Source organism: Borostomias antarcticus, assembly GCF_949987555.1.
Source record: "Borostomias antarcticus genome assembly, chromosome: 11".
NCBI lineage: Eukaryota > Metazoa > Chordata > Actinopteri > Stomiiformes > Stomiidae > Borostomias > Borostomias antarcticus.
In genome coordinates, this window is record NC_140244.1 from 24100937 (window position 1) to 24127920 (window position 26984).

Sequence of the window (26984 nt, forward strand, 5' to 3'; positions counted from 1 at the left end):
TTATTTTCCATATGTTTCATAACCTGAATAATCCTAGTACATCCTTCTATATATTATAGAGGAAATTCTGTCCATCTGGTCCCTTGTGAAGTGGATGTTGGACCAGCCTATCTGACCGGCAGGTCAGAGAACGTGAGGCTTCAGGACTGTGTCACAGTGTGGTCAGCAACACTGGAGCTGTCCTGTTCTCCTTTCCTGTTCACACCCTAACCCTCGGGCTTCAGACACAGCTCAGAGACCTGCCACCTGCAGAAGTACTTGGACGACTCTGCTGTTGTCGGAGGGGTAAGGAGAAGGAATCCAGAGGCCTAGTGGAGATATTTTCCGGATGGTTCTTGTAGAATCGCCTGCAGCTAAACGTGTGGAAGACCAAGGAGTTGGTGATTGACTTCAGGAGGAACCCAGCTTGCAATCATTTGTTCTAAGAATGTTCTAAGAATGTGAAAACATTAGAAGAACGTGTTGGGAATGTTCCCCGATGTTGTGGGAACATTCCCTGCTAGCTGGGAAGAAGCCTCCGCTGACTCCAGTTTCCATCGAGGGGGGTTGATGTTGGTCCAGTCATACAAGTACCTAGGGGTGCACCTGGACAACAGGCTGAATGGACAGGAAACACCCAGTCCATCTACAAGAAGGGACCAAGCCGACTACTTCCTGAGGAGGCTCAGGTCCTTTGATGTGTGCAGAACAATGACATGTTCTACCAGTCTGTGGTAGAGAGCGCCATCTTCTTCGCTGTCGTGTGCCGGGGGAAGCAGCATCCGAGCAGCGGACGCAAACAGGACAAACTGATCAGGACGGCCGGCTTTGGTCAACCTGGACTCAGTGACTGCAGTGGCAGAGAGAATAAGGCTGGCCAAACTGAAGGCCATCATCATGGACAATGTCTCCCGCCCTCTTCATGACACTCTGGTCAAGCAGAGGAGCACCTTCAGCGGCAGACTGATTCAGCCACGGTGCCCGACGGAGCGCTTCTGGAAGTCCTTCCCACCAACTGCCATCAGGCTGTTCAGTGCATCCCCTCACTGCATATATATATATATATACTCTATGAAAAAGGAGGTTGCACTTCAACAAATGGTTTTACCAGTGGAGTACTGAACTGAAAAATCAAAATGTAGTAAACATTTCTACAATTTTTCTCGGTTTCCAGTCAAAGGAGAACAAAAATACAAAAATTCCACGTATTCATTGGCTCACATCTAGTCAAGTATTGTAGGAACATGCTGCCCGTTTCGACATAAAGCCTTCTTCAGAGCGTTTGTTTCTGTTCAAGGGCAGGGTCATTAATTCACAGCTGGGAGAAGGACCCAATTATTTAGAGACCAATCACTTGTCTTCTCTTATCTCATGGGTCTAGCTACCAGTCAGGACCAAGCAAAATAAGGAGTATGAGTTTATGGCCATCAGTGCTGGGACTATTATACACTATAAACTGCAGCAATAAGGATCTAGATTAAACAGTATATACTCTATATTGTGCCTTTTTGTGCCTTATTGTGCTGCTTCTTTTGTACATTTCTGTACCCACTGTACCTTTTGTTATGTTACACCTGTTACATCATCAGATCAGATGTTACATCTAATCTGTGGCTCAGTGGTAGAGCAGGCCGTCCAATAATCGTAGGGTTGGCGTCTTGAATCCCGCCTTCTCCTGTCCACATGTCAAAGTATCATTTGGCAAGACACTGAATCTATCTATCTATCTATCTATCTATCTATCTATCTATCTATCTATCTATCTATCTATCTATCTATCTATCTATCTATCTATCTATCTATCTATCTATCTATCTATCTATCTATCTATCTATCTATCTATCTATCTATCTATCTATCTATCTTCTTTGAACAGTTTCCTCATCACACTACCCAGTCAGTAGAAATCCCTGGATCTACAGCCAGCCTCTCGAACCCTGGTTTACCCAACTCTCCCCTCAGGTTGATACGTTGAGCGAAATGATATCAAGTCACTGCAGGATATCGCTCCCAACGGCTTGATTACTTGGGTAAGTCCGGCGCCTGCTGGGATCAATCAGGTCAGCTGAGGCCACCTCACTGCAGGATGGGAGACAGGTCGGCCAGGAATGGGCCTGGAGCAGAGACAGAACCCTGCTCCTCTCTGGAGCTGCAGCTCTGCAGATGGTCAGTGACTCACGTACGGTAGCAGATGCAGCAAGTCCATTTTTAATGTGATCCAAGGAGGCATATGAGCATGTAAGATAGGCATCCGGAACACTGTGCTTTTACCAACTCAATCACACACAGGGGGTCACACTGTGGAGCACCAATCACATCAGATAACTGTGTACTGATCATTTCATTCATGAAAAATCTATTTTCTAACGTGACTCCGGGAGTTATATTATCAAAGTGCTCTGCAGATTTAAACCATGACATCACATGAAACTCCCAGGCTTGGGTTCAAATAGTGTCCTGTGAAATGTTTGTTTTTAGATGGATGTAAAACAGTGAAGACTTTGTCCCTTCAGACATATTGACTCTATGGGCATACGAGTGGCACGAGGAAGCTTTGGCTGTGCACCCGCATGGCATCCAGAACACTACTAGGATGTCACACATAGCACTCCCAGCTACACATATTGAAATGATTTAGACGGGGATCAGCTCTGCCCCAGTTATATCACAGACAATCAGCTCATTGTGTTGCACAATTCTCAAAAGTGCCCTAACAGGGCTATAACAGTGCATTTCACAAGATGTGAAAAATCTCATAAACTTTCAATAAACTTTGTTATGGAGAATAGGCAACTGAGCGTTTGAATCTGGGACGCATCTCAGACCTACCGCTGGTTTAGCAGGCTTGCTCTGGCGTTTAGCTCTCTGAAACAAGAACAAGACGAGACAGACGGTGTTAGAGGAACAGAGGATGCTGACAGTATGCTGTAGCTTGGGATGTGAAAACATGAGGAAACTGAAGTCCTTCTGAGTAACGGTCTGATCTTCCACAGCAGAGAGGAGGTCATTTCATCAAATAAAGTTTGATTTGATTTGATCTAACCACACACTCTTGCCCTGAATTTTCATCCCATTCTTTATCACTTAAAGTGCAATGCTTTATTGGTGTTAAAACCTTTAAACTCTTGAGCTGAAACATATTATAATAAACTGCAAAGAGAACAAATATATTTTGTTTGTGGAAAAACAGCCCCTTTTTGATGTAATCTCCAGAATCTTTGTGTATGGCTTGGGTGGGTCCAGATTTTGTGTGAAAATAGACTGAATCAAAGCTATTCATGAATGGAGGGCACTGGAACGGGACATAAATGCTTTCACTGTACACAGAGGGCCAGGAGGGCGCACAGGTCGCTTTCAAATGTTAATTTTGCACACAAATCATTGCTGTGTCAACATTACCACATATCCTGCAGATTGCTGGAATTCTAACATAAACAAATAGGTTAAAGGGGGAACAAAACTCTAACGTGCCCGCATTCTAAATTGGGTTGAGTTATTGTCTTGATAACTTCTGCATAATAATGATGGCCTCACTTGCAACCATGGCTACTGGTGCGAGTGTGAAAACTTACAGTAGCCTAGAGGTGTGAACATTTTCAGGCTTCGAAATATACCATGGTTATATATTGTTTTAACTTCAGCACACTCCTGGGTGAAATACAAAAAAAAGGCATAGAATAAAATAAAATAAAAACGAAATTGTAGACTGACAATATGAAGACTAGGATATAGGCCAAACTGTTAAATGTATCACACATCTTTTAATGAAGGGACATAAATGAAAATCTCACCTGTAAAATTATGTTTCTTGCTCCCAGGTGCGCATCATATTCTTCTGAAAAGCCCTCTTGCACAGAAAAGGTGACGAGTAATAAAATGCAACGGATTTTGAAAGCCGCTTTGCCCATGATGATACACCTTCACCGTCTCCAAGATGAAGAATTTTCAGTTGCCAGTGGTGGACTCACGCTGTCAGTGGGAAAGAACCAGAGCGTATACCTACAGGACGCGGTACAAACCTCACATTTTACAGAAGTTATTTTTGCAAGGGGCAGTCTTTCCCCTCCCTCGGATGTATTTAAAACCGTTGGAAACCACTGTAGTAGCCTACATGCAACTTTTGAACGACGATCCGATAGAACATCAGAGAGCCCGTCGCGATGAGAGAAAAGTTGATAGAGACCTGCTGAGTTCAACAGTGTAGTCCTCTGATGCACACTGGAAATTTCGCGGACTGTTGTCATCAGGGGCGCCTGCGAAATGACGAATTATTAACCCATGAATGTCGACAATTTGGAAGAAAAACCACAAATATTTAGTATTCCAACTGTTCAGATGGGGTTCAACTGTCTCCCCAAATAGTAGATCTATCTATTTGTGAAAAATGTCTAGGAAATTGAAGCGACAATTTCCTCTAATTTGACCACTTATGTCTCTAAATCCATTCCAGAGAGTAGGGCTGAGGTCTGCTGTTCAAAGGTCTGGACAACCTGTACCTTCAGAGAGGTGTTAATAGAAAACACATTTATGCCTGGGTATTTTGGTGAAGTCATCTTTTGGGCAATGCAAGCCTACTTTGTAAGTCTTTATCTTCTCCTTCAGAACGTGTTGCTCATACAACCAGCCACTTAAGCGTTAAAGTTCATCCCTCTGGTGTTTGTTTGTTTGGGATCTGTCCATGGTGCTGATAGCTGCTCCCATCACTGTTTGGAGGTCATCTATGGACTACTTCTACACTCACCTATGGCTGCTTGCATTCTTATCTCCCCATTCATACATTCCCTGATTGATTGATTTGGCCTTTAAACATCACACACCCACTTTTTCTATCATGGCAGAGCTTTGTGAACTTGAACATACTGAGTTTTTTATTGTTTGTTTTTACTGTCTATGTGTGGAGAAGCTCTCAAGTAGGGATTTCATTATACATGGTACCCATATCATAGGCTACATATGAAAAGTAAACTTGAACTTACTGAGTTTTGCCAAATGGCTTGTAAGAGAAAGCATGGTCACATTATGACAGTATGGAGGAACATTGCCTGTCCTCTGATAACATCAACAACAACACGTCAACAATTCATCCTGCACTTTTGCCCCATGTTGCTTCAACAGAATGGAATCTCAATTTGATTTCTTTAGCTTTTTTTTTTGTCATGTGTGTATCCATTAGCACTAGACATAAGTCATAACGCGCACGTCAGTAGCTTGTTGAAGATATGTACGGAGAGAGGTCAAGGGTGAGTGGGAAGATGTATCCCTGACCCTAACCCTATAGCAGCAAGGAGAACGAGGCTGGCTGGGCACTGCCACACACACCGTGAGCTTCCGGCCAGCAAGCTGGGGTTATGGGAGCCATCTCCATGGCGCGGACACAAGTCGTGAGGACGTCCTACCAAAACATTTGTGAACATAATCAAGATGGATGCAGGAGTGGAGACCACCGATGAGATCGCCAGGTGTATGGAGGACAGGGACAATCGGAGACAAAGATGAGAGGCCCGTCTGTGGACGACCTGATGATGAATAACAATAATACATTTTGCTTGTATAGCTCTTGTCAAGACACTCAAGGATACTTTACATACACAACAAAGCATACAAACCAAACATAAGTATTGAGGTCAGTCCCGATCCTCCCCCCCCACCCCCCCCCCCCCCTCCTCCCTGCTTGTCCCCTCCCCTCTGCCATTTGTCTGAACTTGAACTTAACATGAAGCCACCATTGACTTTAAACATCTTTAAACTTGTTGCTGCGTCTATATTCATGGTCCTGGATGGTAGACGGATGAAGAGTCCGTTTCTCCAAACTGGCCGTCATATGTGAGCAGGGACTGTCTTCAGTGCATCTTCTGGTCTTCTGTCGATATCCACAACCTGCGACAGTAACAATGCAAACTCATACTTTTATAAACCCTCGGTATGTCGACTTGCACAGTGTGCATGCTGTAGTGGTTCATATAGTCCAACTCCATATATTTATTCGTCAAACATGTTCTTAGTCTTACTGGAGGCTTTTCTCTATGTGTGTTAACTGCCTCGATGTTTAGGAAACAGGGCTCCACTTTACACCCTGAAACAGGATAAAAGAGTTATGAGCGAACCAGCTGTGAGATGATAACATGTGAACATAAAAGCATTTGAAACAACAGCAGCTCACCATAGGCCATCGGTGTGAGCTTGAGGACAGTGTGGAGAGGACATCTTAGATACGGCAGCTCATCTATGAGGAAAGGCAGGCATGTTTGAGAGCACTGGACCTGACTGGCCTCAGCAGCAGGGTACGGTCCCAACAGGGCGTGTCTGAATGGTTGTTGTCATGCTGCACCTGCAGGTTTGTCCAGGAAGTAGGCGAGCAGGCAGCGCATTATGGCCTGGTGACACACCACCAGCACGTTCTTCTGCCTCTCCATCTCCATGATCACTGGCTCCAGGCGGTGCACCAGGTCCTCATAAGACTGGTCCACAGAGAGGGAGAGAGAGAGAGAGAGAGAGAGAGAGAGAGAGAGAGAGAGAGAGAGGAGAGAGAGGGGTGGGGGAGGGAGAGAGAGAGAGGGAGAGAGAGAGTGAGAAAGAGAGAGAGGGAGAGAGAGGGAGAGAGGGAGAGAGAGAGAGGGAGAGAGAGAGGGAGAGAGAGGGAGAAAGAGAGAGAGGGAGAGAGAGAGAGAGAGAGAGAGGGAGAAAGAGAGAGAGGGAGAGAGAGAGAGGGAGAAAGAGAGAGAGAGGGAGAGAGAGAGAAACGAAGATGTGAAGAATCTCATTCACTCCTTCAGAGAACCAGGGTTCCTCACATGCACATGGGAGTATTCAGTGTAAAGTAGCGTGTGTGTGTGTGTGTGTATGTGTGTGTGCTGTGATGTACCACTCTGTACTGGGGAGAGGTCCTACCTCACCCTTGGGGTAACGGTAGCGATACTTGTCCTGGTCTCTCAGTGCAAACTCCTCAGGAAATTTATCCTGTATCTCCTCATACGTCAACTCTTCACACACACCCTGAGAGAGTAGAGAGCAAAATCATCACTGGTTACCGATTCATTTCACCATTAAGTGCATCGTTTTATTTTCAACCCATATACAGTATTTGTCCATTCTCACACACACAAACTCGTCAGTGAACCCCACACACAGCGTCTATCTCGTTGAGGGCCTTCCACTGTTCATAGGGCATTGACAGAGCCTCTGCTGTCTGGATGGTCCTCTTCATATGACTGGTCCAGACCTTCAGATCCTTGATCTTCTGGCCCTTGATGAAGCCTGCCAAGGCACGGGCATACTAGGGCGAGAGGGGTGCAAATCAATCATCACTTTAGACACGGATCATAGCAATATTATCTCATACCTCACACTCTTATGAACCAGAGCCTCATTATGATTTTGCATAGGATAATATTCATTGAAGTGTACTTTAAAGAGTGATTCATAGATTAATGTAATAGAGAAATTAAAATCCATCTTCATCATGTGTGACCAGAACCTATGTGGATATGTGAGTTTGTGAGAACATTTTTGCATGAACAACCTTTCTCTCCTTCTCTGTAAACGTGGGGGGGGGGGACGGGTTGCCCAATCATTTAAACGACTCTTCTATGTCCTAACAGCTGTTTCCCAAGGCCGGAAACAATGGCCTGGGGTCTTCACATACAGGTCAGCTGTTGACCTGTAGAACTGTCCTACTCTCTGGTGACCCTCCCATATGATTGGTTAATTGAATTTTACATATTCATGTGTGGGTTGTACCCACAGTGGATATAATGCTGTGTCTGAGGATAATCATGGCTTTTGGCTGAACTTTTGTCTCCTTTTGACTCCTTCCAGAAAGCCTGGTTTTGCAAACCTCTTGGAATAAAGTTTGCAAAGATGAACCCTGGCATAATCATCTACTCATTTTTAATCATTATAACAATGTCCTTAACACGACCATTCATTCTGGTCCTATGCTGTGTGACCCACTTACACTGTGTCCTCTGGCAGAGAGGCCAGAGTCTCCCCCTATGCGCCCCAGCAGGTTGAGCTCGCTCTCCCCGTGCCTGCTGAGGTAGATGGACCTGGGCGTCACATGGATGTTCATGAGGTAGTAGACGATCCGGCTCTGGATGTGGTCCTGGATCCGGTTCACCAGGTACCTGCTGCCCACGTTGAAGATCTTGATGTAGGACAGGTGCCTGTTATGACAAAGATACAGTATACAGTATAGGTTCTCAGTCACAACTAGTGGATACTGGATAATCAGCTCTTAGCTTTTTACTTATAAAGTTCACTTTGTAACTCTGTGTACAATGGAAGATACTGTAGAAGAACACACAAATCTAAATCTCTTTCCACGGACTCTGGACACCTCAGTACCTGTCCTTCACATCATCTAAAGGCACGTAGTTTTGCTTGTAGCACTCGATACGTTGCAGGAAGTCCTCCAAAGCCTCTTCTTTATCGCGGTCCACATAGTCTGGACTGCTGATCTTCACTTGCTGGGGAGTCAAAGCTCATTGTAGAATCTCAGAATGTGAATCCTGGTACCACAGAGCCCCCTGCTGTTTCCTAAATGAAGGGGACAGACTCACCATGATGTTCTGGGCAATGATGTCTGGATCATCACAGATGGACTCCACAAAAAACACCTAGAAGACAGAATCGGTAGTTGAAGCGTTTGCGATTGCTTGTAGAGTACGTGGCTTCGTGATTGTCAGCGGTGCAGCGTCGCCTGCCTTGTAGCCCCTCTCCCTCGCGAATCTGTTGATGACACTCCTCCTCTCGCGCGTGGTGTTGGTGGCATCGAACACCTCGACGGAGTACAGAGAAGAAACGTCAATCTCATTCTCTGCCGTAGTTTACATACGTATAAATGTAATTATTAGCACTGTGAAGTTCCTTCAAACATTGTTCCTCAGCGAGGAGGTGGTGGAGGTGTAGTGTGTTCGTGGACAGTCTGTGGGAGACTTTCAGTTGTCCTACTGTCCTGTGTCTGACTCACAGCTACTTGTCCCTGTTCTTTAGAGAAGTAGAACGCCACATCTTTCAGAGCCACGGCAGCACAGGCACTGAGAGAGGACACACAGTCAGATACAGAAAGGACAACAAAGCTCACAGATTCTCCTTTTTACAATGATACATCTGAAATCCATTGTCCACAACTATTCTCATAATCTTCAAATGGGTAAAGATCTGTATCCAGTAAGATTGCATGGTCAGGAATAACCTTGGGGCCCTGGAGTCTAGAGCCCTGAGAGTGACTACGCTGTTTCATACTTCCGGATGCTCATGGCTTCTTCGTTGTCCGGTAAGAAGAACTCGTAGCTCTTGTAGGTCTGGACGGCTTCTCTCCGGTACTGGCCCAGGTTGAAGACTGGACATAAGGGGAAAGAGAGGGTCAGTTATGTGTGATTTGATATTTTACCTAATTCAGATCATTACAGTAACACTGCTAGCCTAGCACTGTTTAGCCAAGCCTAGCCTATCGTATTTGATTGATACATCGCAGTTCCAGCATTAAAAACAATAATAGAGAGAGAGAGAGTACAGTGTCTATGAAAAGTATTCACCCTCTTGGGCTTTTTCACTTTCCACTGTGTTACAGCACGGGATCTTTTTTTGTCACTGATAAACAAGTACTCTATAGGCTAAAGTAAAAGTGAAAGAAAAAAAAATCCTGTTGCTTTGACTCACAGCTGTAATTGCTGCCAAAGGTGCTTCTACCAAGTATTAATTCTGGTTGGGTGAATACTTATAGAATCAATTATTTTCTGTTTTTTTTTATTTTGTAAGTACCCTAATTTAGGAAAATGCCAATTTTATCCAAATTAAATCCATTTTGATTCCATATTGTAACACAATAAAATGTGAAAAAGTCCAAAGGGATGAATACATTTTGTAGGCACTGTATGATGCTGTTTAAAAAAAAGAAAAAAAAAAAAGAACATTTTTACTTTACAATGCAAACGGACCTTTCGTGGGTACTCCTATCCAGTTGAGGTAGCGGGTGAGCTTCTTGGAGATGTAGGTCTTGCCCCTGGCTGGCAGTCCCACCATCACCAGCATGATGGGACAGTTGCAGAACTGGGGCACAGAGGCTAGAGAGGAAACAACCACAGCATCTTAGTAGCCTACTCTACACGGCAGAAGCAGCTAACCCCAACCCTAACCCCAACAGAAGATAATTCCATTTTTAAATAGCATCATCAAAAAAACAAACATCTTTCCAGTGGCGTTTTGTGAACTTAAATAAAATGTCAACTTCATCCAACAGCCACTGATGCACCATCAAAGACATGCTGTACACAAGCAAAGGGAAGTTCATTTTCCAAACAAATTCAGCTTTTGGCAGGTTTAATCCAACAAACAAACAGAGTTCCATCCATGCCTCTCTACCAGTGTCTCTCTCCTGCTCTAAAAACCATGTGTCCTCCCCTCCAGACGCATGCCCTTACCCCAGAGCCTAGGCGTGCCACAAGTGCCCAGAAACAACAAAACAAACACAATAAACAAAATAACTACTGATAGTAATAATCAAATAGTGAAACAGATTGTAAACTCCAGCCCCTAATAGTGCAAAATGTAACACAATGACAAAAATTACATTTCTAAATAACAGAAAATAATAAAATGCCATGTGGTATCCATGTACCTGACTGAATCTTCTTTGTTGGCATTATCACTAGTCCCTGTAAAAAGAGAAAAGTTAAAGTTCTGTTCATAAGTCTTAGTCTGCTGCCTCCAATAGCAAGCAGAGCTTTGTGACAGGCCTATCCAGTGCACTGGGTTTTGTTTGAAGCCTTAAAGTGAGCATTAAGCATTTGGCGACCGGTTCAGCTTCCAAAACCCTTCCCATGAACCTCTGGGGGCGGTGATACATGTATCTGATGACAACGTCTCCGGAGTTGGGCTTCTTATTGCTTTTGACTGTTTTTGTCTCTCTTGCGTCAATCCATTGTCTCTCTTGCGTCAAAGGTATTGTATTCAGGTAAAGTATTCAGAAATCCATCGTTTCCAAAACCAGATTCCTCTCCTACCTCAGAGGATGGATTCCAAGCCATCATAAGACTCTTGTTGATTGATTTGAGCACCTTTCTCACCATGCATATAAGCTGTCCCCACACACCACCATGATGGGAGACTGCTGGAGGAAAGGCCATGACACTCCCTCTCTTGCAGCAGAACACCCTGGATTTAGTTGTTAAGGCAGCAAGAGACTCTTTTCAATATTCTGTTGTCTCCAGAAAAATGTGTGCATTGTCAGACTTCATGCTAGACACTTGCCCCCTTCTGCAATTTAATCTTCTTATAGTATTTATACATGAATCTGTATTTAGACTGCTATTTCAAGAGTAGCAACCCTGCAATTCAGGTGAACAGGTGAAGATCGCTCCACACCTTTTAAGTGCACTTCTTCCTCATTTAATGTTGATGAGACCAAAGTAGTCTACCCCCACCTTGGTAAAGGGTGCTTGGTCAGGTAAGCCTTGTGATACCAGACTTTTGAGCGCAGCGTTTAGAGACAACTCAAGACTCTGTCATCTTTTGCTTACTGGTCTTTCCTCTTTGAAGTTTGCATCCTCTGGCATTGATGATCTACTCAAATGGCCACCAACTCAGGACTCTTCTAATACTGGATCCAGTTTGTACAGCTATAATGTCATCTTTGAACCTTTGACTTTGCACAAAACATGGCTTTTCTGCCTTGGCGGCATGGTGGATGTAAACTTGCCGTTGACTGTGGTTTTGAAGTTGTGCATTCTCTTCGCTACTTCAGTCCTTTGTTTTTCAAGGTCCTGTTCGTTGATGCTGACAGCAGCATAGATTTCCTTTCTTGTCTGTCGTAGCAGCGTGAGACATTGCTTTATTCTCAGGAACCAGCAGCAGCAGGTGAAAAGTAGTTGATCAAACGGTTGATGTGATTCTCTGTCTGTAACAATGAAATTGTCTGTCTCTTTTGACCTCCGGATCATCATCAGAAATTCCATGTCATGTCAGACTTAGGCCATTCCTCCTCTGGCCTAGAGAGAAATGATGGTCCATTAATCCACCTTTTGCTAGTCAGGAAGTTATTGGCTTTCCTGATCATGTCATCAGCTGGACCTGACCACTCATAGCTTCCCTTGTGACCGCTGTTCTATTAGCAACAAAGGTGTGGGACCGTGATCTTATTGCTGATGTATTTAAGTACTCTTGTATCAGAGGCCAAATCAGCCTCTCATCACAGCCCACTATCTGCGTGGGCCAGATAGATCAGCATCCGCTTCGATCGGATTCTCATTGGTGTCCATGAATGTAATAGCTTGTTCCCAGAAGTTCTTGCCATAGTGAGAGCTTCTGGATACTCAGAATAACATTTTCCTAACCGTTGCCGAGGAAGGCAAGTGTGAGAAGGCCTCAGAGGACAGAGATTCCCTCATGCCTTCGTCAACTGGAGCTACAGTAGCCTGGACACAGGTTACACATTACACTCAAGTGGCTCAAGAACATGTTCAGCTCTGTCCGCGTTGTACATAGTCCACTCACAGAATTGGAGTTACAATCCAGCAGCCTCCATTGCTTCTTGCTGTCGTCACACCTAAACCACGCCCGGCGTAGCTGCTAGCTATTTTCCTGAAAGGACGCTGATTGGCTAGATCATTTTCAGATCTAGTATTAATGGATCTCTATGGAGTGTCTAGTCACGTTACCTAGCTAGAAGCTAACAGTGTATCCTAGCCATGTATGTTAAACATTGTGAAATACCCATATGTAGCCTACCAGTCTTGTCATCTGGCAATGTTAACAAAATAATCCCATACAACTGTAATCTGGGTGACTAAAGCTCTACAAACTTGATCCTGGATTTCAAATGGTACATTAGGTACAGTACATACCTTTTTGTTGTGATATTAATATACCTATACCCATTTTTTGAACAATTATATCAATATGCTCCAATCGTGTGTGTGTGTGTGTGTGTGTGTGTGTGTGTGTGTGTGTGTGTGTGTGTGTGTGTGTGTGTGTGTGCATGCGTGCATGCGTGTGTGTAATTCTCACCATCTAATTAAGACATAGGGCACCAGGAGATAGATCAAATGTCAGTAAACCAGGGCAGGGAGGTCACCTAACACCTCAATTATTCTAATCTAATCTAATCTAACTGCTGTATGAGGTCGTGGGGTGCTTTGTTTGTGAACATATTACATGTCAATATCATTTCATTTCTTGCCATGCTATGGAGTAAAGTCTAGAATTAGTTTATAGTCTATATATATATCTGCCACCATTGCCTCGTGGCTCACTCACAACCACTTAGCATAAGTGCATGAGCCAAGCATGACTGAAGCTAAACTGTATAGTGTGGCTTCTGATCCTGCTAAATTGGTGAATTTACTCCGAGATTAACAGAGCAGAGCACTACTACTACTAGTGCACACTGAGCACTACGGTGTCCCCCGGTCACATAGCTGACCACCAGACAGAGGCAGCGTTGGAGGCAACACACAGAAGCGCCCACTCAGTGTGAGATTCTCTTCATACAGATCACAGAATCCTGATTCCCGTGTCAACACGTGTTCAGATGCGCTTCTCGGGTTGAGGGGGGCATACCTTTTTTTTTTTTCAAAAATGCAAAACCATTACATTTTAAAGTTCAGAGAAGATTTCACAGACAGCAGCTATATACTGTAAGCATGTCAGGAATGCTTTTAAGATGGGAGAAATGAACTATTGGTGTGAACAGCAGCACTACTGCAACGTTTCACACCTGCCCTTAGTGTATCGTATCGTATTGTTATCGTCAACCCAATATCGTGTATCGTATCGTATTGTGAAATATCCCCCTAGTTTTTATGTATACAGCCTCTGGAATACCCTGCCAGAAAAACTAAGGATGGCTCAAGCTGTGGACATTTTTAAGCGAGATCTTGAGAGAACTTTTTAGTCACGCTTTTATCATTTAGCTTTATTTATATTAGATTTATTTTAAACCCTTTTTCTCTTTAACCATGTATATATTATCTTTTTTTTCTTTTTTCTATGTACTATGTTAGTATTTATCTTTTCTTATTCTGTAAAGCACGGTGTGTTACAATTGCTTGTATGAGCAGCATGTTCTGTAAATAAACTTGACATTGACTTTATTTTAAGCTGAATGCTTGTATGACAGGTACAGTGCAGGCTGAACTAACACAGGAGGAGTGTGTGTGTGTGTGTGTGTGTTTGGGGGGGGGGGGGGGTACAGTATGGAGGCTCCCTCAGACTGACTGTCTACCATGAGCTCACTGTCGTGCCAGAGGCAAGAAGAGGTATGACCATGGGAGAGACCAGCGTCAAAACGGCAAGTCCTGACTGTGTTCTCACCCCACCTACTGACGATACACAGCTCCCCCCTGGGTGGCAGCAACAGAACTAAGGAAGCTGGGATGGAAAGATGAGGCATGAGGATAGAGAGAAGGACAGAAGACAAACAGAGGAAGAGTAGTTCAGACTGGAGTGGTTGGTTCTCACTTACATGGCACCCAGATGGTGCATTTGTGAGCTCCTTCTGCTCTGAGGAGAACATATCTGTCCCCAGTGTGGAAGACAGATAGCAGTAGCAGTAGACAGTGGGACGATCCACCACCACTGTCCAGTCTGTTGAGGTGATATGTCAAATCATCCTACTGTATGAATGGGAGGAGTTGTGTTGAACAGATCAAGGAACGTTTTAGGAAGTTAGTTTTAGTTCACCACAGGAGGAAGTGTGGGGGTGGCTTCGTAGTACCACAAGGGGGCAGTTGTAAGTCAGACACAGATCTCTTCTTCGAAGATAAAGAAAACCTATGATTATGTTTTGAGCTATATGGCTCTCAGCATTGTACATGTGATGCCTGACTTTGTACAGGGGTGGAGCCTATCAGCCGGTTAGAAGCTGCTGGTAGGCTAACCTGATTAACAATATGAAAGCGTTAGAAGGCCGACAGCCTTATGGGTCATGGACTGTATCTCATCTCATGGCACCTTATTGCACCGGACAAAAGAGACACAAAACATTTGATGATAAGCAGACCGAGTGTTGTTCTTTGTACTGTAATATCCCATTCAGTCCTTATCTCACACTTCTGGTTCAACATCAACGCATTATCTTTGTCATGTGCTGAAAATGTGACTCACTTCAGCCACTTGGTGTAAATAGCCTTGCTTGGTTTAATAAAGATTGACTTAAATGACAAAGACACACAATTTTTGTGGGTTAATTTTCAAATTCACCCCTGTTTAAACTAGCAGGGCCTGGAATGTCTCGTGCTTCAGTTTTGAGCTTCACAGTAGCAGAGGAACATGCTATTGTGTTGATAGTAGATGGGGAACACAGTATCCTGGGGGGGTGTCTGGGGGTTTGGCCTGGCAGGAATTCAGCCCGACCTCTCACAACAAGCTGAAGAGACAGACGAGGCTGCAGCCACGTGCTCTTAATCACTCACAGCCGACTGCACCCCCCCCCCAACCCCCCCCCCCCACACACACACACTCTCTCTCTCTTTCTCAAAGTTCAAAAACAAAGCGCTAATGGTGCAGCATTGGAAGGGTTTATGGAGAAAGAGAATATGGAGAGCTCATTTGATTTATCCTTCAGCAGGAGCCAAGCCTGTCACACGCAACCGTGATCAGGTTCCACACCACGCAGAGTCAACATGTCTTCTGTGTTCCCAGGGGTGACCGGGTAACCCATCACCTTCACACTGACCACACACACAAACACTGGCACGACAACAACTATGCCATGTAGATCAACGTTTCACAGCAACACCGGCGCTCTCAAACTTACAAGATACGGAAGGTGTAAAGATTATAAGAAAAGCAAAGAAAGAAAACAGAAAACAAGAAGGCAACTGTTGTTGGAGTAGTCATAATAATCATACTATTATGTCTGCGGCGATTCTGCTAAAACCACAATGTTACAGCACACACATGCACCAGTCCAGTTGAACCAGCCTACATGTCTATTTTTAGTCCTTTGACAGCATGAGCTCCTTCCTGTACACTACAGCCTGGCACTGAACCCCCACGGTAAAGCTGAACAGATGTTCAAACCGAAACATACAGTTTCCTGCTCCTCTTCAGACGCTTTACTGCCGACGCCTGCCGCGCTCTCACCTGCGCTGTCACATCTGCGACGCCTCACGCCGTCCCCCTGGGACGCGTCCAACCTCACGGCGTCCCCCGGGGACACGTCCATCCTCAAGCCGTCCACCTGCAGTCCGTCCATCTCAGCAGAACCCTGTCTGAGAGCAGATAGTGCACAGTCTGAACTAAAGACTGTCAGTGCACATAGGCAGCTGATGCTTTAGTGAATGTAACCAAACCCTTCTACCCCCCCCCCCCCCTCCCACCCCCCCCTCTCCGCGCCACGCATGGACACACGATAGCGCCAGCCTGGCCTTGTCCTTTAATGTTTGCCAGGTCCTGGGTTCAAATGTGCACAGTTGAGCCAGGCGAAGGACGGTTCATAACAAGATCAAAGGTCACGGAGGGGTTTGACCTTTATGCTGTCACTTCCCTTAACATACAACAGAGGATAACCTAAGCTAATGTTTATGGACTTATGTTAAGGGTTTCTTACGGTTTCAAGTTAACAATTTGGACTTGTTTGTGTGATAAAAAACTGGCAGCAATAAAAGCTAGATACTCAAATATGAATACAGCAGTAAGAGGGCTGAGTTGACATAGGTACAGTAGCTCTGTAGCGTGAAGAGGACAGGATAGTCAGGGTATTCTCTGCAGCCAGCAGCTGTGGTTCACAGGGGCAACTGACATACCATAGCAACATTCTCCATGCAAGGCCCCGAAAGAATGTTGAGTTAAATCATGAGATGTGTCGATTTACTGCACGGCGGTTGTGCAGAGGGCAGAGAGTACAGTATGGCGGTTTAGTTTGGCGGTGTGAAGACCTCAACAAACCACCTCCAGGACCCACAGTGTCATGGCACTGAAACCCAGACACATGCAGTATCATTATCGCTCTGGGGTGAAGAGCACCTCTGTAGCTTTCCAAAACAATCAGCTCATCTGTGGATGATCAGAAAAAAATAGTGAACTGCCTCAGAATCACACTCGACACAACAAAACAAGGAAAGAGCGCTTGGAGAGCGCAGACCGCCGCCCACAATGCATGTGGTGAACGAGTTGTTGAATGAGTAGGTGGAGTGGGCTAGAGAAGGACAAGAAGTTCTCTGACATCACCTAATCCAGGTCCAAAAAATGACTGGAGGTGAATTGCCAGCCGTGTTTGGGCGGCTCATGGAACCGCCCCATGATTCAGATGCGCTTCAGATTTTAATGGGTCCTAAGTTACAGTAGCCCATGCTACAGTACACCCTTCCACTGAGTTTCATGAAAATCAGTCTGATAGTTTTTGTGTAATCCTAGTCAAAAAAAATTAATAGAGGTGAATGGACAAACCAAGAAATGACTTGTGGGCCCGCCCCATGATTCGGATCCTCTTCAAAACTTTATGGTTTCTAAGTTCCGCCATGCTACACCCCTCCACTGAGTTTCATGAAAATCGGTCCAGTAGCTTTTGCGTAATCCTGGTCTAAAAAATTAATGGAGATGAATGGCTGGCTGTGTTTCAGCGGCTCGTAGACCCGCCCCGTGACTCAGATCTGGTCCAAAACATAAAGGGTTGTAAGTGGGCCCTTGCTACACCCTTGGAGCGAGTTTCGTAAAAAACGGTCTGATAGTTTTTGCGTAATCCTGCTAACGGACGAACGGATGGACAGTACAAACACACGCCACCAAACACATGACCTCTCACCCTGCACTGTGGCTGGAACGGAGGTAAAAACATGACCTCCTGCCCCGCCTGCTGTTCTGGGTAATAAAGAGAATCCCAACACCCTCTGTTACCACAATACACCACTAGATGTCATACTTCCCATATTTTGATGTTCTGATTATATGTCTCACTCTATTATCATTGTATCAGCTATGGTTTAGCACAGCCTCATAGTGTATACAAAGGTTTGTGTTACAGAGGTCAGACTGCATCAAAGGTGTGCCACGTTGGTTTGTTAGATGGTTGGATTCATGTGCACAGTATGACCATCTAACAAACCAATATGAAGTTACTTTCTACATAAAAATCCAGGCCACTTCAGGTGACACTAATGTAAAACTGCTGATGAAAAGTAATGGTTGAAAATGAGTGTAATATTGCAAGTAAACTAGAATATTGTGGTACACTCTTTATTTGAATGGGGGCATCATTTATGTTGGCTGAAATGTCATCGTCAATACTATTTAAAGGTATTCAAGAAAAGAATTGTCAACTCAGCTAAAGACTGATGATATTGAATGATGCATCATTGATAATCAAATGAGGATAGCAATATAATTTAAAACTTTTACAACTCATGAGAAATACATACTGTACATGTACTGTAAAAGGCCAACATACCTGTACTGTAGCTGCTTAAAACAGCTTTAAGTCACCATGTGTATGATGCCTTATCTACACAAACATGCACACACAGTAGGATTTTACTTAAGTAAGAGTCAGATCCAGCATTCAAGCATGAGGGGTAAAAGAGAATATAAAAATATGTCATAATTTTAATAAAATTACTGAGTAATATACAATACAAAAAAGCATAGTCCAAATGCTATACAAAGCATGTGAAAAATACTATGAAATAACAAAGACAAATGGACAATGCTTGAGAGCATCTGAAATATATTTACAGCAACAGAAAATAAGTGCAATTTCATCTGGCTACTAACACACAATATAGCAAATGTACAAGTAACACATTGTATTTGCATGTCAAGATACAGCATCTGTCAACTCAATGGTTGGTGTCTCTCTGCGGAGTCGGTCAGTCTTTCAACAGACATTTTCCGGGTGATGTCACACAAACAGGAAAAAACTCTAAATGAGATCTGGTGGGGGTTCGAGTTAGAGCTCTTAGTGCAGACTGAGCATCTCCAGTCATGGGGATTTCCCCCTTCGACTTGGTCACAGTTCATTATCTATACCATCCTACTTCCCTATCCTATGACGATCCTCTGCTGGATCCAACCCTTGGAGACCACCTCCCTGTCCGGTCCTGCTCCCGGGGCCAGACAGGTCACAGTGTGGAGCAGTAGTCGGTCAGTGCGTTGGCCCTGTTGGCCCTGTCCCCTAGCCCCAGTGCGCCCTGTGCTCTGCGGTGTAGGGGCAGTGGTAGTGGCAGACGCAGGTGTGGATCATCATGACGGCCCGGACCAGCGTCCTGCCCGTGTGGCAGCGGAAGGACACCTGAGCCGTGTGGGTCCGGTAGGGGGTGCAGCAGCCGGAGCCGGTGCACTGGCCGCAGTACCGGGGCCGGTAGAGCCGCTGGCTGTAGCAGCCCTGGTGCACCAGCCGGACCGGCGCCGCCGACTGGTAGCTGGACTCGCAACGCGGCAGACGCCCCCACTGGCGGGAAAAACATGAGCGTGTCATTGGCTAGTGACCTACGGGTCTAACTAACGAACCAATGAACATCATACTAGATTGATACTAGATACTAGATACTGTAGCAAATCTCAAAATTCTCTTTTTTTATGTATTTCTTTATTTATTTAAATATATTTTGGGGGGCATTTGTGCTTTATTATATAGGAAAGTGTAGAGTGACAGGAAAGATGGAAGAGAGAGAGGGGAGGACATGCAGTACAGGGCCCAGGCCGGATTCGAACCCGGGCCGCTGCGATAAGGACTAGCCTTAATGTGGTACGCGCCTTAACCCATGAGCCACCGGGTCACCCCCCGCAAAGCTCAACATTCTCATTTGGAGAACAAATACTGTACTTGAAACTGAGGTATTCCTACGGCAGACACATAACTGATGCTGAGGGTAAACTATGGAGGCTCGGTAGGGTCATAGTTCACCAGGCTGGTGGGGTCAGATGAGGTTAGGATCTCACCGTGGGGAGGCCGTGGGGAGGGAGAGTCCGGCAGGGCCGGACCTTACACAGCCGGCTTTGCATCTCTAGTCGGCACGCCGGGTTCTGGTTGGACACGCGCGTGGAGACGCCGGCGCCGCAGGTCCGGGAGCAGGCGCTCCACTCCGTGCTCTGGTCTATGCAGTTCACCGTCGGGTTCTGTTGGAGGCCCGGAAGCACCGGCCACGGCCTGGAGGCTGGAGCTAGGACAGAGGAGACACAGGACAAGGAGGTAGGAGACACCTAGTCACAACGTTAAGCCACAAACAGCTGGAATCACATCCAAATTATTTTATATGAAGCTACGAACTCATCTGACCGTGAGATCCTAACTTCACTGTCTTGCCTGTTATGAAATAAAATCATAGATAAGGATGGTTCTCATTTCAGTGAGAAAAATGACTCAAATTGGGTTTTCGGGGATAGGTCTTTCTGAACTTCACAGAAATCTCCAAGCAGTATTGTTATCTCAGGATCTCTCTAAAACACTCTGGATAATGTGAGTAATAATAATCAGCTGTTTCTCTGAAAGTGTTAATCTAAACGGCACGAACACTGTCTAGGCTTTGAATTCAAGAGCACTCAGAACAAAATGTTCCGTGGCTATTGACATAGCTTGAGTGGATGACAGAGTCAGAAATTCCAGATGTTTTTTTTTTTTAAAGTGGTTTTCTTTTCCTAAACCCCGTTGAGAGCATTTCAGACTCCTTTGGCTTCATGTTCTTGGTTGTTGCGTAGCCGAGCCACAGCTCTGGTAATGAAACTAGGAAACTTGGTTGTTGGAGTGGACCTGTTTTGTCTTTTCCAGAAGAAATGTGTGTTATATTTGGACATACACTACTGTAGAGATTTAGCATTTGGCCAGACTCACCCCAATAAAATGTTAAAGATCCCTCAAATAAAAGACTTCCAGACATTACCGTCAACGACGGGGTCATAAATGTGGCAAACAAAATATTGACCGACACTGTCCGACAGCGTGGTCATCGGAACAACTTTTGTAATTACGGCATTAAAGGGTGTGTGAAAGAAGCTGGTATTCCAGCTCGGACATGTCGGTTGCATCACCCTTAATGAATGTCAAGCTGTTCCCGATCAGACTAAAGATCAAAGTAAAGTTTGAAATCCAAGAAGCTTTTTCTTCCTTTTCCTGTTGTAGATGACCTCGTTTGTAAAGACATGAAGCAGAAACAGGAGTCAGATGTTTTGGTCACACTTTACAAAAAGGGTAAAAAAAAACATTAGTTAACTGTTAACTAATGCTTATATAGGGTTAGATTAGGTTACTAATGTTCATTAATACCTTAGTTAAGGTTAGGGCTAGGGTTAGGTGAGTTAACCTTAGTTAACATAAATAACCTTAGTAAATGGTTAATAGAGACATTAGTTAACTGTTACTTAATGCTTAATAATGCATTAACTAATGCTCATTAATGTACCCTTATTGTAAAGTGTTACCGATGTTTTCTGTTCTGGAGGGTTTAGTCTGGGTTACCTGTGATGGTGTTCTGAAAGATGCTGTTGTCCAGGATCTCACACACCCATTCCTTGCAGCACTTCCCCGGGAGCTGGACCTGCTGGGGGTGTGGGCAGTCCGGGCTGGGCAAGCGGACGTCCAGGGGGCACACGGGCACGCAGTAAACCCCGCCGGCCTGGCACCGGCACTGGGTGCGGCAGGAGGGCTGGAAGACCTGTCCGTCCTGGTAGGTGACCCCGTTCAGCTCGCAGGCCAGCTCCTCCTGACCTGACGGTGGAGAGAAACAGGGGGGGGAGGACCGGTCAGCTCAGCCCGCTGTGCTACTGGGGCCCTGCTGCCCCAAGCAGAACCCCTGACCCCTGGCCCCACGCCCCGGCCGGGGGAAACACAGCTAGGAAATGAAACTAGAGTAGCGTAGACGAGGCTGGGAGACGACAAGAGAGACAGAGAAACAGAGAGCCAGAGAGATAGAGAACAAGAGAGACAGAGAACAAGAGAGACAGAGAAACAGAGAGCCAGAGAGAGAGAACGAGAGAGACAGAAAAACAGAGTGCCAGAGAGATAGAGAGAGAGAACGAGAGAGACAGAGAAGCAGAGTGCCAGAGAGATAGAGAGAGAACGAGAGAAACAGAGAAACAGAGTGCCAGAGAGAACGAGAGAGAGAACGAGAGAGACAGAGAAGCAGAGTGCCAGAGAGATAGAGAAATAGAGAACAAGAGAGACAGAGAAACAGAGTGCCAGAGATAAAGAACAAGAGAGACAGAGAAACAGAGTGCCAGAGAGATAGAGAGAGAGAACGAGAGAGACAGAAAAACAGAGTGCCAGAGATAAAGAACAAGAGAGACCGAAAAACAGAGTGCCAGAGAGATAGAGAAATAGAGAACGAGAGACAGAAAAACAGAGAGGCAGAGAGAGAGAGAGAACGAGAGAGACAGAAAAACAGAGAGGCCTCGTGAGAGAGAGAGAGAGAGAGAACGAGAGATAGAGAACGAGAGACAGAGAGGAAGAGAGAGAGAGAGAGGGAACGAGAGATAGAGAATGAGAGAGAGAAACAGAGAGGAAGAGAGAAAGAGAGAGAGAGAGAGAGAGAGAACGAGAGATAGAAACAGAGAGGAAGAGACGGAGCTTGTATAAGAAGTGAGGACCCAGGGACGGGTGCCAATGGTCATGTGATGTTCGAGGATAACAGCCCCAAGGAGACTGGAGAGTCTGTCTTTTCAGTTCCCAGTTGTTGTTGCTGCAATCTATCATTCTTAATATGCAGTCATCAGAGGAAGTGTGTCAACAGCAGCCCTGGAAATAGAGGTCGAGATATTTTGGATGTATCAAAGCACTGCCATGGCTGGCCGAGTGGGCTCTAAATAGTCTGTCCATGCGTCCATCCGTCCATCCGTCCATCCGTCCATCCATCCATCCATCCATCCATCCATCCATCCATCCATCCATCCATCCATCCATCCATCCATCCATCCATCCATCCATCCATCCATCCATCCATCCAGAGACAGACAGATAGACTGACACAGAGGGCAGCAGCCCTAGTCTGCACCCCTCCCTCCCTCCTTCCTTCCTTCCTTTCTGCCCTCCCTCTCTCTCTCCCTCTCTCTCCCTCCCTCTCTTCACGTCTTTCACTGTGTCCAAAGCCCACAGGAGTGGGTGAGCCGTGGGCAGCTCAGGTAAGTAAGTAAACTTTATTTGTTAGCACTTTTCACAGAGAGGACTCACAAAGTGCTTCACACAGGTCAAAAGGCATACAAAGAATCAACAAAAATAGACACACAAAAAAACACACACACGGGAAACAGGACTATAGCCATAAACATACAGTCAACAAATGCCTGTCTAAACAAAAGCATTTTTAGCTGCTAAGGTGTGGTTGTTTACTGGAAAAAAGGGTGGCACTCACCGACACACTCGCCAGGGCCGCCAGGGAAGCTGGCGCTGTAGTCACACTGGAGTCCCCGCTGGCTGTCACAGGCGTACATGTCACTGCAAGCCTCGCCCCGCTGCCTGGCACACACCTGGCAGCACTGGCAGCCATCCATCAGCAGAGGAACACCAGGGGGGCACTGAGCCACCGGGCCGGGGCACTGGCATGGCTGGGCACACAGCTGGCAACACACCTGGAAGTGACCAGAACACAGAGGTTAAACCGGCTGGTGAGAGGACTGTAAATCAGTCTTTATCGTTGTCATCGTCATCATCATCATCTTCATCATCATAGACGTCATCTTTGTCATCATCACTACCACCACCATCATCACCACCACCACCACCAAAATCCTAATCTTTATCACCATCTTCATCGACATTATCATTGTCATAATTATCTTCATCATCATCGTTGTCATAATCATCATCATTGTGGAAAAACGTAATGAAATTAATCCGTTTCTATGCCAGAACTGAGCACATAGGTTTTTTTTTTGGTGGAGGAACGTTGTTTGGGGAACACTCTGTTCAACAGTGTCTAGACAGAATACTCTGTTTTCAATTACATGGAGCTGATGGAGCCAAGCAGGCAGCCAAGCAGGCAGCCCACCGGCAGCGCTGGACACGCTGCTCTCAGTCAGTCAGGAGAACACAGCAGGTTATCTTAGAAGAGACAAGATCATCTCCAGGCTATCGACACTTTTAAGGAGAATAGCAAACATCTCCTTCTATAATAAACTTCTACCTCAAAATCATAAGAATCTATTACACTGCACAGTTGATATTAAATATAATTTGATATCATATTTCTAAAAATAAGTTTCCAGTGATTGCACCAAACATGATTTTTGTTACCATAGAAAATAATGTCGAAAATGAACAAAAACACAAAATAATACATTCAGTCAATTTCAGTTTCAAATTCCTTCAAATTCAATAAATTCCTTAAATTTCATCTCCATCTTAACCCAGAACCATCTGAAAGCTTCTTCTGAGCTACATCAACAACCGCCAGCATCAGTGGAGGTGTCCCATCGTTCAACCCGACCGCTCAACGCCCCCCCTCCCCCCTCCTAAACCCCCCTCTCTCTCCACCCCTCCCCAGCTGAAGAGGTGGGAGCCACACCTGCATCTACACCCAGAGACAAAGAATGAGTCCGGCCTCACCTGGGCAGCCATACAGAGCAGCAGGGCCAGGGCTGTCACAATGTCACAGAGGAGTCTATCCATGACGGGTCTGTCTGCTACGGTAGGTTAGGCTCTATCTCTCTGAGTGCGCTGGTGTCAGGCTAGGTGGTGCTACCGGTGCTGCTGTTTGCTAACTGCTCATTCCTGGGCTCGCTGACATTTATAAAGTCCGGGCTCTGATGTCACGGGCTGAACGCCGTGTAAACAGCCACTGGAGCGACACGAGAAATGTTTGGGATTCCTCCTCCCAGTCGCCCATTTCCCACTTCCAGGCGCTTTTTTCTTCTTTCCTTCTCTGCTCCCTCCCAGTTTTTTTTTTTTTTTTGGTGTGCTAAGTTTACACAGCTTCACACGAGCTGAGGGGAGAAACAGAGATTATCCCGGATACCTAAAGAGCTCCAAAAAATGACCAGAGCTCACTAGTGGCTGATTGTAGATGATTCAGTCAATAATTCAATCATTAACATGCATCATTACCTCCGCCCCAATGACAGTGCAGGGTGAGAGGTAATGTTTTCGGTGGCGTATTCGTGTCTGTTAGCAGGATTATGCAAAAACTACTGGACCGATTTTCATGAAATTCGATGGAGGGGTGAAGCATGCCTCAACTAACATCCTAACCAACTTATATTTGGAGCAGATCCGAAGCACGGGTCAGGTCCACGGGCCGCCCAAACATGGCCGGCCATTCACCTCCATTCATTTTTTGAACCAGGATTATGCAAAAAATACCAGACCGATTTTCATGAAACTTCATGGAGGGGTGTAGCATGGGCCTACTTAGAACCCATTAAATTTTGAAGTGGATCTGAATCACGGAGCGGGTTCACGAGCCACCCAAACAAGGCCAACCATTCACCTCCATTCATTTTTTAGACCAGGTTTATGCTAGAGCTACCAGACTGATTTTCATGAATCTTGGTGGAGGGGTGTAGCATGCCTCAAATAACAACCCATTACATTTTGGAGCGGATCCAAAGCACGGGTCAGGTCCACGGGCCGCCGAAACATGGCTGGCCATTCACCTCTGACCTTTGACCTCTCACCTTTGAACCAGGAATACACAAAAACTACCATGCCGATTTTCATGAAATTCATGGTGTTTCCATTGTGTACCATTGGCCAATTTAGACCCCATTTAAGTTTGCCTTGCACAGAGCAACAAAATGCATTCAGGATCGGAGGACTGTGCTCTCTGAGCACCATTTCTACTATAGCTTATGTTTTCACCAAACAGTATGGTCAGTTACATAAAACAGTTGTTTTAGATTTCCAACTTTTATTTAAAGGGGACAATGTACAGCTCAAACATAAATGTCACCACTGAATGCACCGTACCAGATTGTAGCTGCAAGCTCATTTGCATCTGTAAACAATGGTATAAATCTTTAAAAGGGGAACAGGTTAGAATCTGCCTTTATAGCTTAGATGTTCTGTTTTCCACGCCAGTCTGCTTTATCATCCTCTCATTATTTGACCATTCTCTGTTCCTCTGTTTCCATGGAGTTGGGGCAGGATGTGTGACGTACACAGGGAGGGGGGGGGGGGGGGGGGGGGGGCGCGGGGGGGGGAGGTCGTCACCAGAGCTTTTGTAGGAGAGGCTCTTCCTTGAAGAACTCAAACAGGGACACAAAAGCCAACCTCGTCAGAGTGCATTATTAGAGAGTTCTAGAGAGAGAATGTGGCCTGGTGCTGGGCCCTTCACTATGGGAAAAGCATAAGGTAATGTACCATAGTAATAACATGTTAATACAGTGGTATTGCACTACATATGGGCAGCTACAGTGAAGATGTCTGTAAGAATGTCTTATAAAAACGAATCCAGGATGTGGCGTTTGATGAGGAGCCGTTCTCACGAGGCAGGGTGTGGAGTAGAGACGATGGAGGAGTCAGAGGAAAGTATGCGTGTCTGACGCAGGTGAGAGCCAGGTGGTCAGAGCACAGCAGATGCCAGCCCCAGTTTGCTCTGAAACCTCACCTCACCACCACTCTGTTTGCTGTTCACGCTGTCCAAGAATGACAGTAGTTGGACTTGTCCCAGGATCATAAGGTAATAGCTCTACCGTACCTGCAGTGTACTTTGGATGAGCCTTTCAGTACAAAAAACAACAACCCTACTGTACTCTACTGTAGACTGTTCAACTTGAATATTAGTTTATGTTAGGCTACATAGCTATGCTGGCAATACTATAATGCATTCCATGACTGTCCAAACAAGTCAAAGTTCAAACAAATACATTTGTGAAGAGAACACATGATGAGGAAGGGTGGGATTTCAGTGCTAAAGCGAACATCATCATCAGTCATGAGATCCTGAATGAGTCGTTTTAGTACAGTGGGCACATGAGGGCACATATGGTGCCGAATGCCTCTCACTAGAGGACAGCAGCTGAAAGAGATACTTTTGTGCTTCATCTGACTATACAGTAGGTGTGTGTGTATATATATATATATATATTTGATTTACAGTATATCATATCAGTCTGTACAGTTTAATTCATACTGTATTTGCAAA

General features: G+C 45.3%; 3 protein-coding genes across 3 annotated transcripts in view; all 3 read right to left on the reverse strand.

Annotated features, from left to right (window-relative positions):
• Nucleotides 1–3887, reverse strand: part of itih6 (inter-alpha-trypsin inhibitor heavy chain family member 6) — a gene marked incomplete at its 5' end in the record, with an annotated part of 15405 nt that extends 11518 nt beyond the window's left edge. Inside the window, 2 exons of the mRNA XM_084446187.1 lie at nt 2809–2844; nt 3771–3887. Of these exons, the coding sequence (XP_084302313.1) occupies nt 2809–2844; nt 3771–3887 (153 nt within the window). The remainder of the gene's footprint in view (nt 1–2808; nt 2845–3770) is intronic.
• A 1783-nt stretch (nt 3888–5670) lies between these two features.
• On the reverse strand, nt 5671–16194 carry pfkfb1 (6-phosphofructo-2-kinase/fructose-2,6-biphosphatase 1). Its single transcript, XM_084446012.1, has 14 exons — nt 16063–16194; nt 9918–10043; nt 9223–9319; nt 8948–9014; nt 8682–8756; nt 8538–8594; nt 8323–8444; nt 7934–8141; nt 7106–7252; nt 6868–6972; nt 6308–6437; nt 6140–6202; nt 5988–6052; nt 5671–5856 (listed from the first exon to the last, which is right to left on the reverse strand). Exons 1-14 carry the CDS (start codon nt 16172–16174, stop codon nt 5797–5799), a joined length of 1434 nt encoding a protein of 477 aa, XP_084302138.1. The 5' UTR covers nt 16175–16194; the 3' UTR covers nt 5671–5796.
• A 2316-nt stretch (nt 16195–18510) lies between these two features.
• On the reverse strand, nt 18511–24585 carry ccn5 (cellular communication network factor 5). Its single transcript, XM_084445427.1, has 5 exons — nt 24449–24585; nt 23256–23472; nt 21368–21616; nt 19855–20075; nt 18511–19363 (listed from the first exon to the last, which is right to left on the reverse strand). The coding sequence occupies exons 1-5, from the start codon at nt 24509–24511 to the stop codon at nt 19088–19090; spliced, it is 1026 nt and encodes a 341-aa protein (XP_084301553.1). The 5' UTR covers nt 24512–24585; the 3' UTR covers nt 18511–19087.
• Between the last annotated feature and the right edge of the window lie 2399 nt (nt 24586–26984).